Source organism: Dendrobates tinctorius, unplaced genomic scaffold (genome assembly GCF_039654945.1).
Source record: "Dendrobates tinctorius isolate UK_male_01 unplaced genomic scaffold, ASM3965494v1 ptg000046l, whole genome shotgun sequence".
In the NCBI taxonomy this organism is placed as follows: domain Eukaryota; kingdom Metazoa; phylum Chordata; class Amphibia; order Anura; family Dendrobatidae; genus Dendrobates; species Dendrobates tinctorius.
In genome coordinates, this window is record NW_027361714.1 from 16,615,971 (window position 1) to 16,635,021 (window position 19,051).

Sequence of the window (19,051 nt, forward strand, 5' to 3'; positions counted from 1 at the left end):
AGGGGTTTCTCTTCACCATGGAGATTATTCTGCGATCATCCACCACTGTTGTCTTCCGTGGGCGCCCAGGTCTTTTTGCATTGATGAGTTCACCAGTGCTTGCTTTCTTTCTCAGGATGTACCAAACTGTAGATTTTGCCTCTCCTAATGTTGTAGCAATTTCTCAGATGGTTTTTTTTGTTTTTGCAGCTTAAAGGGAATCTGTCACCCCTTTTTTGAGATATCATATAATGATATCATTCAATTGTGTGTCACATAAGGATTCTCTTAGTACTTTTGCTTCCCCCTGACCCCGCACCTTTCATGCATAAATACCTTTTTTATATTGGTTCAGATGTATGTAAACTGCCGCTGTCCGGTCCGCTGGGCAGGGCTTATTTACCTGCTCCCCCCCGTCCCTGTCTTGCTCTATGCATTTCTTCTTGTGTAGAGCAAGACAGGGAGGGTGGGGGATGTTTACATACATCTGAACCGATATAAAAAAGGTATTTATGCATGAAAGGTGCGGGGTCAGGGGGAAGCAAAAGTACTAAGAGAATCCTTATGTGACACACAATTGAATGATATTATATGATATCTCAAAAAAGGGTGACAGATTCCCTTTAAGGATGGCTTTTTCACCTGCATGGAGAGCTCCTTTGACTGCATGTTTCCTTCACAGCAAAACCTTCCAAATGCAAGCACCACACCTCAAATCAACTCCAGGCCTTTTATCTGCTTAATTGAGAATGACATAACGAAGGGATTGCCCACACCTGTCCATGAAATATCCTTGGAGTCAATTGTCCAATTACTTTTGGTCCCTTTAAAAACAGGGTGGCACATGTTAAGGAGCTGAAACTCCTAAACCCTTCATCCAATTTTAATGTGGATACCCTCAAATGAAAGCTGAAAGTCTGAACTTCAACTGCATCTGAATTGTTTTGTTTAAAATTCATCGTGGTAATGTCTAGAACCAAAATTAGAAAAACGTTGTCTCTGTCCAAATATATGTGGACCTAACTGTATGTGGAGGTGGTGGCCATTAGTAGAGAATTCTGGGGCTCTGCTGTTTGTCATGGACTGACCATTTTAAATGGTTTAGTGCTATATACATTTTCTGAACTTGTGTCCCGTCCATATACCTTTTATGGACTTGTGTCTCGTTTATATGTCACGTTGTAAGAGCAGCTGCAGATTCCAAATGGTTTCATAGTTTCATGCGGCCGTATTAATGGTCCCTTGTGAATATTACTGGAGTGGATGAATGTTGGCTCACCATTAATTGTATTCGTCTGGTGTGCTCATATCAGTGTATCTTTTGCGCAGGGAAAATGAAGCACTATGGAGAGAAATTTCAGAACTTCGTGCAAAACACTCTCAACAGCAGCAAGTTATTAGAAAGGTAAGGCTTACTTTTATTTCCATGCATGTCTCATAGCTTACTCCAGGGAAAAAAAAAAAACTAAAGAAAATGTCATCTATAAATATCTAAATACATTTAGATAGCAAATCATATTTTGCCTAGAGGTGATCACTATCGAATTACAATGCCCGCTGTCCTGTTACACTGATGGAGACCAGTCCTACAATATTAGGACAGGAGGCATGTGCAGTAGGAAGCACCGCTTCTGTGACCTGGTGATACTTGTATTGCTATTCTGAAAGACAGCATACAGAAGTGTGAGCTACCTCCTCTTACCTCGACACCCAGAGCGGACAGCAGTGCAAGCGGCCTCCTCTTTCCTCGGCCCACATAGCGGACAGCAGTGTGGGTGGCCTCCTCTTACCTCGGCACACATAGTGCACAGCAGTGTGGGCAGCCTCCTCTTGCCTCGGTACACAGAGCGGACAGCAGTGCTGGTGGCCTCCTCTTACCTCTGTGCACATAGTGGACAGCAGTGTGGGTGGCCTAGTCTTACCTCGGCACGCATAGCGGACAGCAGTGCAAGCGGCCTCTTACCTCGGCAGTAGTGATGAGCGAATGTGCTTGGATAACTTATCTATGCATGCTCAGGTGTTATCCAAGTATCTTGGGCATGCTCAAATATTATGTTCAAGTCCCTGCCGATGCAGAATGTGGTGATAGACAGCCGCAACATATGCAGAGATTGCCTGTTTGTTAGGCAATGCCCACGTGTGTTGTGGCTGTCTACCGCCACAGAAACTCAAACATAACTAGATGTGTATTTCCTGAAGGAAGTACAGATAGTGCTTTGAAATGGTGCCTGCTGCCCCTGCAAGACATTCAACTCAGGATCTGTTTTAACTGTGGGTGCCTCAGGGGCCAATTTGGCCTCCGATTTGGAGGCCGGGGTCGATCAGCCTCCGATTTGGAGGCCGGGGTCGATCAGCCTCCGATTTGGAGGCCGGGGTCGATCAGCCTCCGATTTGGAGCGCCGGCCCTTTAAGAGCCTGTTTGGCTCACTGGGCTTCTAAATCCACTTTGGCGCACATTCTCTCTCGGGGCATGCGTCATGTGATGAAGCTAGATTTGCATTTGTGCTTTGGGTTTCACTTTAAGAGCTGATATTATCTGGCAGAATCTGTGTCCTGGTGGGGTCATGTAAAGTTCGTAGGCGATGGCATAGTAACTGGGTCTGCCTGCGCATATCAATGAGCTTAACTGCCGCAACTGGTCCTCAAATTTGAATCGCCTCACGACTGCCCCATGTATTCCTATGGCAAAATTTTCCCTTTAAAATGCATTGAGACAATGCATTCCAATAACGGGAAAAAAAATTTTCAAACGCAAATTGCGCAAAAACTACAAATCCGATCGACACGAAAAATACTTGGCACACCACTCGGGACACTGGCTTCGAAACGACGCCTCAATGAAGTCTGTGCGTGTGGCGGTTCGGGCCGCATTAATTGCGGAAATTAACTGAATAATAATAAGGCTGTGTGCACACGCTGCGGATTAGGTGCGGATTCATCCGCGCGGATTTTCTAAAATCCGCAGGTGAAACCGCAGGTCAAAAGACCTGCGGATTGCTCTGCGGTTTTGCCCTGCGGTTTTTCATCTCCTCAAATGGAGGAGATGGCAAACCGCAGGAGAATCCGCAGAAAGAATTGACATGTCAATTCTTTCTGCGGATTGAAAACCGCAGATAATCCGCGCGGAAAATTCCGCACCGTCTGCACTGCGGTTTTTGATTCCCATAGGGAATAATGGTACTGTAGACCGCAGCGGCCAAAACCGCTGCGGAACCGCTGCAAAATCCGCAGCGTGTGCACACAGCCTAAGAAGGACTAGATGTGTATTTCCTGAAGGAAGTACAGATAGTGCTTTGAAATGGTGCCTGGGCTGCCTCTTTAGAAGAGACTTGCCTGCTGCCCCTGCAAGACTTTCAACTCGGGATCCGTTTTAACTGTGAGTGCCTCTCAGGGGCCACTTTCGCCTGTGGGGGGCCCCTCAGGGTCTGATTTGGTGGGTGGGGCCCCTCAGGATCCGATTTGGTGGCCTGGGCTCCTCAGGGCTTGAATCGGTGGACGCGATCCCTCAGGGTCCGATTTGGTGGGCGGGGCCCCTCTGGGTCCGATTTGGTGGGCGGGGCCCCTCTGGGTCCGATTTGGTGGGCGGGGCCCCTCTGGGTCCGATTTGGTGGGCGGGGCCCCTCTGGGTCCGATTTGGTGGGCGGGGCCCCTCTGGGTCCGATTTGGTGGGCGGGGCCCCTCTGGGTCCGATTTGGTGGGCGGGGCCCCTCTGGGTCCGATTTGGTGGGCGGGGCCCCATCTGGGTCCGATTTGGTGGGCGGGGCCCCATCTGGGTCCGATTTGGTGGGCGGGGCCCCATCTGGGTCCGATTTGGTGGGCGGGGCCCCATCTGGGTCCGATTTGGTGGGCGGGGCCCCTCTGGGTCCGATTTGGTGGGCGGGGCCCCTCTGGGTCCGATTTGGTGGGCGGGGCCCCTCTGGGTCCGATTTGGTGGGCGGGGCCCCTCTGGGTCCGATTTGGTGGGCGGGGCCCCTCTGGGTCCGATTTGGTGGGCGGGGCCCCTCTGGGTCCGATTTGGTGGGCGGGGCCCCTCTGGGTCCGATTTGGTGGGCGGGGCCCCTCTGGGTCCGATTTGGTGGGCGGGGCCCCTCTGGGTCCGATTTGTAGGCCAGGGTCGATCAGCCTCTGATTTGGAGGCCGAGGTGGCTCAGCCTCTGATTTGGAGGCCGAGGTGGCTCAGCCTCTGATTTGGAGGCCGAGGTGGCTCAGCCTCTGATTTGGAGGCCGAGGTGGCTCAGCCTCCGATTTGGAGCCTGGGGTCACTCAGCTTTCGATTTGGTGCGCTGGCCCTTTAAGAGCCAGTTTGGCTCACTGGGCTTCTAAATCCACTTTGGCGCACATTCTCTCTCAGGGGCATGCGTAATATGATGAAGCTAGATTTGCATTTGTGCTGTGGGTTTCGCTTTAAGAGCTGAAATTATCTGGCAGAAAGTGTCCTGCTGGGGTCATGTGAAGTTCGTAGGCGTTGGCATAGTAACTGGGTCTGCCTGCGCATATCAATGAGCTTAACATAAAGGTGCAGCCCCATTGAAATGCATTGAGGAAAAATGTTTTTTCAAACGCAAATTGCGCAAAAACTGCAAATCCGATAGACACGAAAATTTCTTAGCACACCACTCGTGGACGCTGGCTTCGAAACGACACCTCAACGGAGTCTGCATGTAGCGGTTCGGGCCGCATTAAGGCTAGTTTCACACTAGCGTTTATGAGCGCAGCGACGGCCTGCGCACGGCCGCCGCTAAGCCGCGCCCCGCCGGTAGCTCCGCTCACCGGCGCATGACGCTGCATGCGCCCTGCGTCCCCTATCTTTATCACAGGGGGCGCAGGCCGTGCGCAGTATGCTTTTGGCGGCGCATGCGCCTTTTTGACGGTGCGCCGACGCAACCAAACTGCAGCAGGTTGCGTTTGGGGCAGGTCGGCGCACCATCAAAAGGACGCATGCGCCGCCAGACGCATACCGCGCACGACCTGCGCCCCCTGTGATAAAGATAGGGGACGCAGGGCGCATGCAGCGTCATGCGCCGGTGGGCGGAGCTACCGGCGGGGCGCGGCAGGGGGCGGGGCTTAGCGGCGGCCGTGCGCAGGCCGTCGCTGCGCTCATAAACGCTAGTGTGAAACTAGCCTATTTGCGGAAAATCAACTGAAAAATAATAAGAAGCAGAGGAAGAACTAGATGTGTATTTCCTGAAGGAAGTACAGATAGTGCTTTGAAATGGTGCCCGGGCTGCCCCTTTAAGAGAGACTTGCCTGCTGCCCCTGCAAGACTTTCAACTCAGGATCCGTTTTAACTGTGGGTGCCTCTCAGGGGCCACTTTGGGCTGTGGGGCCCCTCAGGGTCTGATTTGGTGGGTGGAGCCCCTCAGGATCCGATTCTGTGGCCTGGGCTCCTCAGAGCTTGAATTGGTGGCCGGGATCCCTCAGGGTCCGATTTTTGTGGCCGGGGCCCCTCAGGGTCTTTATTGGGCGGCGCCCCTCAGGGTCCGATTTGGTGGGCGGGGCCCCTCTGGGTCCGATTTGGTGGGCGGGGTCAATCAGCCTCCGATTTGGAGCCTGGGGTCACTCAGCTTTCGATTTGGCGTGTCGGCCCTTTAAGAGCCCGTTTGGCATACTGGGCTTCTAAATCCACTTTGGCGCACATTCTCTCAGGGGCATGCGTCATGTGAGCTGATATCTGGCAGAATCTGTCCAGGGGCGTCATGTGAAGTTCGTAGGCGTTGGCATAGTAACTGGGTGTGCCTGCGCATATCAATGAGCTTAACTGCCATTTGAATTGCCTCAGAGCATGTTTTCTCTGTGGCAAAATTTTCCCATTGAAAAGCATTGAGACAATACATTCCAATGACTGGAAAATGTTTTTTTCAAACGCAAATTGCGCAAAAACTACAAATCCGATCAACATGAAAAATACTTAGCACACCACTCGTGGACGCTGGCTTCGAAACGACACCTCAACGGAGTCTGTGCGTGTAGCGGTTTGGGCCGCATTAATTGCGGAAATCAACTGAATAATAACTAGATGTGTATTTCCTGAAGGAAGTACAGATAGTGCTTTGAAATGGTGCCCGGGCTGCCCCTTTAAGAGAGACTTACCTGCTGCCCCTGCAAGAGTTTCAACTCAGGATCTGTTTTGTGGGTGCCTCTCAGGGGCAACTTTGGCCTCAGGGTCTGATTTTGTGGGCGGGGCCCCTCTGGGTCCGATTTGGTGGGCGGGGCCCCTCTGGGTCCGATTTGGTGGGCGGGGCCCCTCTGGGTCCGATTTGGTGGGCGGGGCCCCTCTGGGTCCGATTTGGTGGGCGGGGCCCCTCTGGGTCCGATTTGGTGGGCGGGGCCCCTCTGGGTCCGATTTGGTGGGCGGGGCCCCTCTGGGTCCGATTTGGTGGGCGGGGCCCCTCTGGGTCCGATTTGGTGGGCGGGGCCCCTCTGGGTCCGATTTGGTGGGCGGGGCCCCTCTGGGTCCGATTTGTAGGCCAGGGTCGATCAGCCTCTGATTTGGAGGCCGAGGTGGCTCAGCCTCTGATTTGGAGGCCGAGGTGGCTCAGCCTCTGATTTGGAGGCCGAGGTGGCTCAGCCTCTGATTTGGAGGCCGAGGTGGCTCAGCCTCTGATTTGGAGGCCGAGGTGGCTCAGCCTCTGATTTGGAGGCCGAGGTGGCTCAGCCTCTGATTTGGAGGCCGAGGTGGCTCAGCCTCCGATTTGGAGCCTGGGGTCACTCAGCTTTCGATTTGGTGCGCTGGCCCTTTAAGAGCCAGTTTGGCTCACTGGGCTTCTAAATCCACTTTGGCGCACATTCTCTCTCAGGGGCATGCGTAATATGATGAAGCTAGATTTGCATTTGTGCTGTGGGTTTCGCTTTAAGAGCTGAAATTATCTGGCAGAAAGTGTCCTGCTGGGGTCATGTGAAGTTCGTAGGCGTTGGCATAGTAACTGGGTCTGCCTGCGCATATCAATGAGCTTAACATAAAGGTGCAGCCCCATTGAAATGCATTGAGGAAAAATGTTTTTTCAAACGCAAATTGCGCAAAAACTGCAAATCCGATAGACACGAAAATTTCTTAGCACACCACTCGTGGACGCTGGCTTCGAAACGACACCTCAACGGAGTCTGCATGTAGCGGTTCGGGCCGCATTAAGGCTAGTTTCACACTAGCGTTTATGAGCGCAGCGACGGCCTGCGCACGGCCGCCGCTAAGCCGCGCCCCGCCGGTAGCTCCGCTCACCGGCGCATGACGCTGCATGCGCCCTGCGTCCCCTATCTTTATCACAGGGGGCGCAGGCCGTGCGCAGTATGCTTTTGGCGGCGCATGCGCCTTTTTGACGGTGCGCCGACGCAACCAAACTGCAGCAGGTTGCGTTTGGGGCAGGTCGGCGCACCATCAAAAGGACGCATGCGCCGCCAAACGCATACCGCGCACGACCTGCGCCCCCTGTGATAAAGATAGGGGACGCAGGGCGCATGCAGCGTCATGCGCCGGTGGGCGGAGCTACCGGCGGGGCGCGGCAGGGGGCGGGGCTTAGCGGCGGCCGTGCGCAGGCCGTCGCTGCGCTCATAAACGCTAGTGTGAAACTAGCCTATTTGCGGAAAATCAACTGAAAAATAATAAGAAGCAGAGGAAGAAGAACTAGATGTGTATTTCCTGAAGGAAGTACAGATAGTGCTTTGAAATGGTGCCCGGGCTGCCCCTTTAAGAGAGACTTGCCTGCTGCCCCTGCAAGACTTTCAACTCAGGATCCGTTTTAACTGTGGGTGCCTCTCAGGGGCCACTTTGGGCTGTGGGGCCCCTCAGGGTCTGATTTGGTGGGTGGAGCCCCTCAGGATCCGATTCTGTGGCCTGGGCTCCTCAGAGCTTGAATTGGTGGCCGGGATCCCTCAGGGTCCGATTTTTGTGGCCGGGGCCCCTCAGGGTCTTTATTGGGCGGCGCCCCTCAGGGTCCGATTTGGTGGGCGGGGCCCCTCTGGGTCCGATTTGGTGGGCGGGGTCAATCAGCCTCCGATTTGGAGCCTGGGGTCACTCAGCTTTCGATTTGGCGTGTCGGCCCTTTAAGAGCCCGTTTGGCATACTGGGCTTCTAAATCCACTTTGGCGCACATTCTCTCAGGGGCATGCGTCATGTGAGCTGATATTATCTGGCAGAATCTGTCCAGGGGCGTCATGTGAAGTTCGTAGGCGTTGGCATAGTAACTGGGTGTGCCTGCGCATATCAATGAGCTTAACTGCCATTTGAATTGCCTCAGAGCATGTTTTCTCTGTGGCAAAATTTTCCCATTGAAAAGCATTGAGACAATACATTCCAATGACTGGAAAATGTTTTTTTCAAACGCAAATTGCGCAAAAACTACAAATCCGATCAACATGAAAAATACTTAGCACACCACTCGTGGACGCTGGCTTCGAAACGACACCTCAACGGAGTCTGTGCGTGTAGCGGTTTGGGCCGCATTAATTGCGGAAATCAACTGAATAATAACTAGATGTGTATTTCCTGAAGGAAGTACAGATAGTGCTTTGAAATGGTGCCCGGGCTGCCCCTTTAAGAGAGACTTACCTGCTGCCCCTGCAAGAGTTTCAACTCAGGATCTGTTTTGTGGGTGCCTCTCAGGGGCAACTTTGGCCTCAGGGTCTGATTTTGTGGGTGGGGCCCCTCAGGGTCCGATTTTGTGGGCGGGGCCCCTCAGGGTCCGATTTTGTGGGCGGGGCCCCTCAGGGTCCGATTTTGTGGGCGGGGCCCCTCAGGGTCCGATTTTGTGGGCGGGGCCCCTCAGGGTCCGATTTGGTGGGCGGGGCCCCTCAGGGTCCGATTTGGTGGGCGGGGCCCCTCAGGGTCCGATTTGGTGGGCGGGGCCCCTCTGGGTCCGATTTGGTGGGCGGGGCCCCTCTGGGTCCGATTTGGTGGGCGGGGCCCCTCTGGGTCCGATTTGGTGGGCGGGGCCCCTCTGGGTCCGATTTGGTGGGCGGGGCCCCTCTGGGTCTGATTTGGTGGGCGGGGCCCCTCAGGGTCTGATTTGGTGGGCGGGGCCCCTCAGGGTCCGATTTGGTGGGCGGGGCCCCTCAGGGTCCGATTTGGTGGGCGGGGCCCCTCAGGGTCCGATTTGGTGGGCGGGGCCCCTCAGGGTCCGATTTGGTGGGCGGGGCCCCTCTGGGTCCGATTTGGTGGGCGGGGCCCCTCTGGGTCCGATTTGGTGGGCGGGGCCCCTCTGGGTCCGATTTGGTGGGCGGGGCCCCTCTGGGTCCGATTTGGTGGGCGGGGCCCCTCTGGGTCCGATTTGGTGGGCGGGGCCCCTCTGGGTCCGATTTGGTGGGCGGGGCCCCTCTGGGTCCGATTTGGTGGGCGGGGCCCCTCTGGGTCCGATTTGGTGGGCGGGGCCCCTCTGGGTCCGATTTGGTGGGCGGGGCCCCTCTGGGTCCGATTTGGTGGGCGGGGCCCCTCTGGGTCCGATTTGGTGGGCGGGGCCCCTCTGGGTCCGATTTGGTGGGCCGGGGCCCTTCAGGGTCTGATTTGGTGGGCGGGGCCCTTCAGGGTCAGATTTGGTGGGCGGGGATACTGAGTCTGATTTGGTGGGGTGGGGCCCCTCAGGGTCCGATTTGGTGGGCTGTGCCACTCTGGGTCCGTTTTGGTGGGCGGGGTCTCTCTGGGTCCAATTTTTTGAGCGGGGTCACGCTGGGTCCGATTTGGAGGCCGGGTTGGCTCAGCCTCCGATTTGGACGCTGGGGTGGCTCATCCTCCAATTTGGAGCCTGGGGTCACTCAGCTTTCGATTTGGCGCGCCGGCCCTTTAACACTCATTTCGGTGCGCGGCCCTTTAAGAATCACATTCGCTCGTTGGCCCTTTAAGAGCCAGTTTGGCTCACTTGGCTTCTAAATCCACTTTGGCGCACATTCTCTCTCAGGGGCATGCGTCATGTGATGAAGCTAGATTTGCATTTGTGCTGTGGGTTTCGCTTTAAGAGCTGAAATTATCTGCCAGAAACTCTGTCCTGGAGAGGTCATGTGACGTTCGTAGGCGTTGGCATAGTAACTGGGTCTGCCTGCGCATATCAATGAGCTTAACTGCCATTTCAATCGCCTCAGGGCATGTTTTGTCTATAGCAAAATTTCCCCATTCAAATGCATTGAGACAAGGCATTCCAATGACGGGAAAAAAAAATTTCAAACGCAAATTGCGCAAAAACTACAAATCTGATCGACACGAATAATACTTAGCACACCACTCATGGACGCTGGCTTCGAAACGACACCTCAACGGAGTCTGTCCGTGTAGCGGTTCGGGCCGCATTAATTGCGGAATTCAACTGAATAATAAGAATAAGTTAGCAGCGTTCTTATTACAATATAGTGTTTTTTTTTCAAAGCACTATAATAAGATAGCAGCGTTCGGATTACAAGATAGTGCTTTCTTCAAAGCACTAAAATAAGATAGCAGCGTTCGGATTACAAGATAGTGCTTTCTTCAAAGCACTAAAATAAGATAGCAGCGTTCGGATTACAAGATAGTGCTTTCTTCAAAGCACTAAAATAAGATAGCAGCGTTCGGATTACAAGATAGTGCTTTCTTCAAAGCACTAAAATAAGATAGCAGCGTTCGGATTACAAGATAGTGCTTTCTTCAAAGCACTAAAATAAGATAGCAGCGTTCGGATTACAAGAGTGCTTTCTTCAAAGCACTATAATAAGTTAGCAGCGTTCGGATTACAAGAGAGTGCTTTCTTCAAAGCACTATAATAAGAGTGCTTTCTTCACAGCACTATAATAAGAGCAGCGTTCGGATTACATGATAGTGCTTTCTTCAAAGCACTATAATAAGTTAGCAGCGTTCGGATTACATGATAGTGCTTTATTCAAAGCGCTATAATTAATATCTGAGCGTGCCCAAGATACTTGGATAACACCTGAGCATGCACAGATAACAATTTATCCAAGCACATTTGCTCATCACTTTTTTTACTTTCGTCTCATTGGGGGACACAGGAACCGTGGGTGTGTGCTGCTGTCACTAGGAGGTTGACACTATGCATGAAAAAAGTTAACTCCGCCTCCGCAGTATACACCCCGCCGACCGGCTGTAGGACAATCAGTTTTGCTTAGTGTCAGCAGGCGGTGGACATAGGTCTCTCGCAGACCCATGCCTACCTCAATGTGTGTCGTTCCTTTTCAGGTAACCATGGAGGAATACAGAGTAGATATGCTACATCTGTATTCCCACACCGGGATTATGAGTACGGCGTGTACTGCCACCCCGTATCCTCATGAATCACGTGGGCTTGACCCTATCCCCAAACACAGGACTCGTGTTCAGGTGGCAGATCTTGGTCCTGACCTTCGTCTCCCATCACTCGCCCACCAGAGCCTGATGATCGAGAGAGACGCCCTGCAGAAAAGGTTTGGGACAGCAATCTTTTCATGCAGGTAAACCGACCCCTGTTACGGGGTGAACTTGGAGGTAAGAGGCCACAGTGTTGTATGATCTGCTCACCAGCCGCTCTGGCTGAATGTGACTGCTGTAATCCGCACTCGGGCTTGCAGCCCATGGCTCTATACTTGGTTTAAGAGCCAACACTTACTTTCAAGCATGCGGTGCAGCGCAGTTCCAGCCTCCTCCCGTGGCAGTGTTATGGCCCTGGGCTCCAGGAGGAGCCCAGCATGGCCGACCCCAGATTCCGGCTCCCAGAGCAGGGCCCCGCCCGCCACTTCCGGGTGGGGATTTCATAAGGCTTCTAGGCAACGGCAGGTCTGTTCACCTCGCTCTCTCTCATCAGCCTTTGGGCGGCAGCTGCGGCGGGGACACAGGTCGTGGGTATTTGAGTACTGCACTACAGGTTGCTCCCTCACTCCGCTCTCTACCCCCGATGGTCGGCACCAGGTAAAACCTGTCAGTATACCCAAGGGAGAGCAGTCCCGCTCCTCCTCCTCATCAGTGACCTTGTTCAAATATTTTGTATGTATCCAATGCAATGTCAGCCTTCCTTCAGGTCAGTCCTCGCCACTTTTCTCAGTCCTCCCACATTACCCCTGGAGCAGGAGGAAACCTCCTTGCCTGATGCCCAAGGGCCATCCATCACCACGGGAGACAGCGAGTGTCCAGGATGGGCCTCTTCCTTATCTAAGTCCGTGGCTGACCTTACCAAGTTATCACAGACCTTGGTAACGGTGCTTAACAGATTGCCACTTCAGACTCTGGTGGACACTGGAGCACCAAAGGAGCCTCCTTTTGGGCCTTCTAGAGGCCGTAAAAGGTTTAGACAGGACCACCAACCCAGGTCCCCTTCTCACTGCATCTCACCGCCAGAATTCCTCTGGCCGTCTGCCTCCTCCTGGTCCTCATCCCCGGAATCAGGCGAGGCATTATCGGAGATACACTCAGAGGAGGGTTCGGAGTACGGGCCAGAGCAGTCCCAGGTCAAAGATATGGTTCAGGGCCTCATTGCCGCAGTCAATGAGACTTTTAACCCCTTAAGCCCCAAGGGTGGTTTGCACGTTCATGACCGGGCCAATTTTTACAATTCTGACCACTGTCGCTTTATGAGGTAATAACTCTGAAACGCTTCCATGGATCCCGGTGATTCTGACATTTTCTCGTGACATATTTGTACTTCATGTTAATGGTAAAATTTCATTGAAATAACTTGCGTTTATTTGTGAAAAAAACGGACATTTGGCGAAAATTTTGAAAATTTCGCAATTTTCCAACTTTGAATTTTTATGCCCTTAAATCACAGAGATACAGCACACAAAAAACTTGATAAGTAACATTTCCCACATGTTTACTTTACATCAGCACAATTTTGGAACCAAAATTTTTTTTTGTTAGGAAGTTGTAAGGGTTAAAAATTGACCAGCGATTTCTCATTTTTGCAACACCATTTTATTTTTACGGACCACATCACATTTGAAGCCACTTTGCGGGGTCTATATGATAGAAAATACCCAAAATTGACACCATTCTAAAAACTGCACCCCTTAAGGTGCTCAAAACCACATGCAAGAAGTTTATTAACCCTTTAGGTGCGTCACAGGAATTTTTTGAATATTTAAAAAAAAAAATGAACATTTAACTTTTTTTCACAAAAAAAATACTTCAGGTTCAATTTTTTTTATTTTACCAAGGGTAACAGGAGAAATTGGACTGCAAAAGTTGTTGTGCAATTTGTCCTGAGTACGCTGATACCTGATATGTGGGGGGGAACCACTGTTTCGGCGCATGGCAGAGCTCAGAAGGGAAAGAGCGCCGTTTGACTTTTTCAATGCAAAATTGGCTGGAATTCAGATCGGACGCCATGTCGCGTTTGGAGAGCCCCTGATGTACCTAAACAGTGGAAAACCCCCACAAGTGACCCCATTTTGGAAACTAGACCCCCCCAAGGAGCTTATCTAGATATGTGGTGAGAACTTTGAACCCACAAGGGCTTCACAGAAGTTTATAACGTACAGCGGTACAATTAAAAAATCATATTTTTTCCACAAAATGATCTTTTCACCCCCAATTTTTATTTTCCCAAGGGTAACAGGACCCTAAAAGTTATTGTGCAGTTTGTCCTGAGTACGCTGATACCCCACATGTGGGGGTAAACCACTATTTGGGCGCATGGCAGAGCTCAGAAGGGAAGCAGCGACATTTGACGTTTTTGGCTGGAATTGAGATCGGACACCATGTCGCGATTGGAAAACCCCTGATGTACCAAAACAGTGGAAACACCCCACAAATGACACCATTTTGGAAACTAGACCCCCCCCAAGGAACTTATCTAGATGTGTGGTGAGAACTTTGAACCCCCCCAGTGCGTCACGGAAGTTTATAATGCCTGAGCGTGAAAATAAAAAAATCGTATTTTTTCCACAAACATGATCATTTAGTCACCAATTTTTTATTTTCCGAAGGGTACCAGGAGAAATTGGACCCCAAAAGTTGTTGTCCAATTTGTCCTGAGTACGCTGATACCTCATACGTGGGAGAAAACTACTCTATGGGCACACGTCAGGGCTCGGAAGGGAAGTAGTGACGTTTTGGAATGCAGACTTTGATGGAATGGTCTGCGGGTGTCATGTTGCTTTTGGAGAGCCCCTGATGTACCTAAACAATGGAAACTCCCCACAAGTGACCCCATTTTGGAAACTAGACCCCCTAAGGAACTTATCTAGATGTGTGGTGAGCACTTTGAACCCCCCCCCCCAGTGCATCACAGAAGTTTATAACGCCCGGGCGTGAAAATAAAAAAATCATTTTTTTCCACAAAAATGATATTTTTGCCCCCAATTTTTTATTTTCCTAAGGGTAACAGGTGAAATTGGACCCCAAAAGTTGTTTTGCAATTTGTCCCGAGTAGGCTGATACCCTATATATGGGGGTAAAACACTGTTTGGGCGCATGGCAGAGCTTGGAAGAGAAGGAGCACCATTTGACTTTTTCAACACAGAATTGGCTGGAATTGAGATCCGACGCCATGTTGCATTTGGAGAGCACCTGATGTGCCCAAACAGTGGAAACCCCCAATTCTAACTCCAACCCTAACCCCAACACACCCCTAACCCTAATCTCAGCCCTAGCCCTAACCCTAATGGGAAAATGGAAATAAATACATTTTCTTTTAATTTTATTATTTTTCCCTAACTAAGGGGGTGATAACGGGGGTTTGATTTACTATTTATGGCGGGTTTTTATGTTTGGCAGCTGTCACACGCTAAAAGACGCTTTTTATTGTAGAAATAGTTTTTGCATCACCACATATTGAGATCTATAATTTTTCCGTATTTTGACCCACCGAGTCATGTGAGGTCTTATTTTTTGTGGGACAAGTTGACGTTTTTATTGGTACCATTTTTGGGCACGTTACATTTTTTGATCACTTTTTAGTCCGAATTTTGGGATGCAGAATGAACAAAAACCAGCGTTTCATGAATTTCTTTTGAGGGGTGCGTTTACACCGTTCCGCGTGCGGTAAAATTGATAAAGCGCTTTTATTCTACGGGTCAGTACGGTTACAGCGATACCTCATTTGTCATTTTTTTTATGTTTTGGCGGTTTTATGCAATGAAAACTATTTTATATAAAAAATAATTATTTTTGCATCGCTTTATTCTGCGAGCTATAACTTTTTTATTTTTTAGCTGATGACGCTGTATGGCGGCTCGTTTTTTGCGGGACAAGATGACGTTTTCAGCGGTACCATGGATATTTATATGCGTCTTTTTGATCGCGCGTTATTGCACTTTTTGTTCGGCGGTATGATAATAAATCATTATTTTTGCTTTTTTATTTTTTAAGGGGTTCGCTAAAGGGGTTAACTAATGGGACAGTTTTATAGGGCAGGTCGTTACGGACGCGGCGATACCAAATTTGTGTACTTCTATTGTTTTTTTTCATTTTTTATTTCCAAAAAAAGAATTTATTGGGAAATTTTTTCTTCTAATTTATTTAGCGATTTTTTTTTTTTTTTTTTTTTTTTTTTAAATTTTACTTTTTTTTTTTTTTTAACTTTATTAGGTTGTCCCAGGGGGGACATGACTGTCCTGTGACAGATCAGCAATCTGTCACAGGCATAGACGCAGACTTCCTCATGCCTGCGCTTTGCAGGCACTGAGGAAGCCAGCTCCCTACAGGCCCCCGAAGGTCCCCGTCGCCATCTTGGATCCGGGAACATGTAGGAAAAGAGACCCCGCAGCAGCGCTGCACATTGCGCTGCTGTGGAGGGCTCAGGGAAGCACGGAGGGAGCCCCCTCCCTGCCGCCGATGCATCCCTTTAACCCCCAGTACACTGCGATCGTGTTTGATCGCGGTGTGCAAGGGGTTAACGTGTCGGGGGCGGTCCGTGACTGCCCCTGACACATTGTGCCGGGTGTCAGCTGTGATAATTAGCTGACACCCGGCCGCGATCAGCGGCGCTCACCACGTGGGCGCCGCTGATCGCTGTGACGTACTATCTCGTCCCTGGGAATTAAGTCCCAGGGCACATGGACAGGATAGTACGTCACATGGGATTAAGGGGTTAACATTGGGGACACCACATCAAAACCTAATGATCAGGTTTTTTCATTTTAGCGTCATAAGTCCCCCCTCTAGGGTCTTTGCCTCCCGCAAGGATTTTGAGGAAGTGTTGGCCAGGGAAAGGGAAAACCCAACCAGGCAGTTTCAGAGAGGGAATCGTTTTGGGATTATATATCCCTTCCCTCCAGATCTTACCGCCACCGCCAACTGGACTGTCTCCCCTTCGGTGGACCCAGCAGTGTCCAGACTCGCTACCAAGGGAGTCCTCCCACTCACCAGTGGGGCAGCCCTAAAAGATCCCAATGATAGGAGGATAGAATCCCTTGCAAAATCCGCCTTTGAGGCAGCAGCCGCAACATTGTGTCCAGCCTTCGCCTCAGCCTGGGTAGCTAAGTCTGTTACAGAATGGGCCAAACAGCTTAGACAGGGCTTATTGGCCGGGACACCACCAGCGGAACTTGCGGAGTTCGCAGATCAAATCTCTCATGCCGGGAGGTATATGGTATCAGGAGCCCTGGATGCTGCGTTTTGCGTAGCTCAAGCATCCAGTAACATGGTAGCTGTCCGGAGGACAGTCTGACTAAGGGCTTGGCAGGCTGATTTGTCCTCAAAGAAATCACTGACCAATCTGCCGTTTCAGGGCACCCGGCTCTTTGGGTCAATGTTAGATGAAATCATTAAGGATGCAACGGGGGGGTACAAGCTCCCTTCTCCCTCAGGCCAAACCTCATCAATATGTTTTCAAACGTAGGGCTCAGCCCTTTCGCCGTACCCCAGCGACAGGCACTTGTGCTCAGGACCCGCAGAGGTCGCAAGCACTGAAAGATAGGAGGAAGGTATCATTTCGGGCCATCCTGTCATGGCGTTCCAGCAGCAGAGCTACCAGGTCAGGGCCGGGCAGAGCCACTTCAGCCTGACGCCAGCAGGGAGTCCAACTCCCTTCCCAGTTTCCCAGTACCTCTCCCAGACAAGGAGGCCGCCTTCTCCTCTTCAGAGATGTCTGGCAGAATTCAGTAGAGGATATCTGGGTAAAGGAGGCAGTATCAACAGGATGCAAGATAGACTTCAACGCGCTTCCGCGAGATCTCTTATTTCTATCGCAGCCACCAAAAGATGCTGCTATGGCTCTAGGTTTTTTTGCGGCAATCGACTCTCTTCAACGCAGGAGTAATCGTTCCCAAGCAGGAACGTTTTGCCGGCTTTTACTCAAACCTGTTTGTGATACCAAAAAAGGATGGCTCAGTTCGTTCCCTACTAGACCTCAAAAGGCTAAACAGATGGGTCCACTTACACCATTTCAGGATGGAATCGATTCGGTCGGTAATTACGTCTATGGCGGATCAGGAATTCATATGTTACATAGATCTCCGGGAAGCCTACCTACACGTCCCAATTTTTCAGGGACATCAGAGGTTTCTGAGTTTTGCTGTCCAAAAGGAGCATTTCCAGTTTGTGGCCCTGCCATTTGGGCTGGCAACAGCCCCCAGAATTTTTACAATGATTATGGCAGCGATGATAGCTATATTAAGGGTCAGAGGCATAATATTGCTACCATATCTCGACGATATTCTCGTCAAGGCGCCCTCCTTCGCTCAGGCCCAGGAAAATCCAGCGGTAGTTTTAAACACGCTCTCCCGGTTTGGTTGGATCATAAACGGAGAAATCTCACCTAACGCCAACACAACGCCTAGAATTCTTAGGAATGGTAATCGACACCCGCCGCTCAAGGGTCTTTCTCCCAAAAAGAAAGTGGATTACCCTCCAGCAGGGAATTCGCTCTCTGTTGAAATTCCAGCTTCTATCCTTTCGCTCTGCCATGAGAGTCCTGGGAACAATGGTGGCAGCTTCAGAGACAATACCCTTTGCCCTGTTTTGTTCCAGGATACTGCAGAGGAACATCCTCCTTCAGTGGGACAGGTCCATCTCTTCGCTGGATCGCCCCTTTCTCCCCTCCATTCAGACCAGGGAGTCCCTCAAGTGGTGGCTGACTTCCCCCCTTGTTCATCTGGGACGGCCTTTTCCCCCTGTCCACTGGCAGGTAGTAACTACAGATGCCAGTCTCCTGGGCTGGGGTGCAGTATTCCGCCACCTGACTGTCCAGGGACGATGGTCGAGGCAAGAATCCTCACTATCAATCAACATTCTAGAACTGAGGGCGGTCTTTCTAGCACTTCTACATTGGGAAACAAACCTCAACAACCAGCCAGTCCGGATTCAAACTGACAACGCCACAGCGGTGGCATACATCAATCACCAAGGGGGAACCTGAAGTCCCCGGGCATTGGCTGAGGTATCAAGAATCTTCAACTGGACAGAAACCGCAATTCCGACAGTTTACATTCCCGGCACAGACAACACAGCCGCCGACTTCCTCAGTTGGGAGGGGCTCGCTGCAGGGGAATGGTCCTTACACCAGGAAGTGTTCCGTCAGATATGCTAGCTATGGGGGACTCCAGATATGGACCTCCTGGCATCGCGACAGAACACAAGGGTCCAACAGTTTGTGTCAAGATACCGCGATCCTCTAGCAATAGGGGTCGACGTGCTGGTCATTCCCTGGACACAGTTCAGACTCCCTTACCTGTTCCCTCCTCCTGCCCAGGCTGCTAAAGAAGATCAAGGCGGAAGGGGTGCCGGTCATATTGGTTGCCCCGTACTGGCCTGGGAGGGCCTGGTTCGCAGAAATTATCAATCTTCTCACAGGCACCCCCTGGAGACTCCCCGACAGACCAGATCTCCTGGCTCAGGGGAAGTTTTACCACCCAAATTCTTTGTTGCTCAAATTGACGGCATGGCCGTTGAAACTACAATACTGAGAGCAGCGGGTTTTTCGGACCGAGTCATTAATACTCTTGCAGGGTCTATTATCGAGCCTGGAAGGCCTTTTTTGGCTGGTGTGAGTCTAATCACGTCACACCTATGCCCTGTTCCCTGCCATCTGTCCTAGCTTTTCTCCAGGCAGGGTTAGATGGCGGTCTGTCCCTAAATTCCTTGAAAGGCCAGGTATCTGATCTCTCTATTCTTTTTCAAAAGAATTTGGCCTCCCGCTTACAGGTTAAGACCTTTCTGCAAGGAGTGGCACATGCGGCCCCTCCTTAC

At 51.2% G+C, this 19,051-nt stretch overlaps 1 protein-coding gene across 1 annotated transcript in view; it reads left to right on the forward strand.

Moving 5' to 3' along the window:
• HSF2 (heat shock transcription factor 2) overlaps positions 1 to 19,051 on the forward strand; it is a 99,914-nt gene that overhangs the window by 31,251 nt on the left and 49,612 nt on the right. Inside the window, exon 5 of the mRNA XM_073575736.1 lies at positions 1,309 to 1,384. Within this exon, the coding sequence (XP_073431837.1) occupies positions 1,309 to 1,384 (76 nt within the window). The remainder of the gene's footprint in view (positions 1 to 1,308; positions 1,385 to 19,051) is intronic.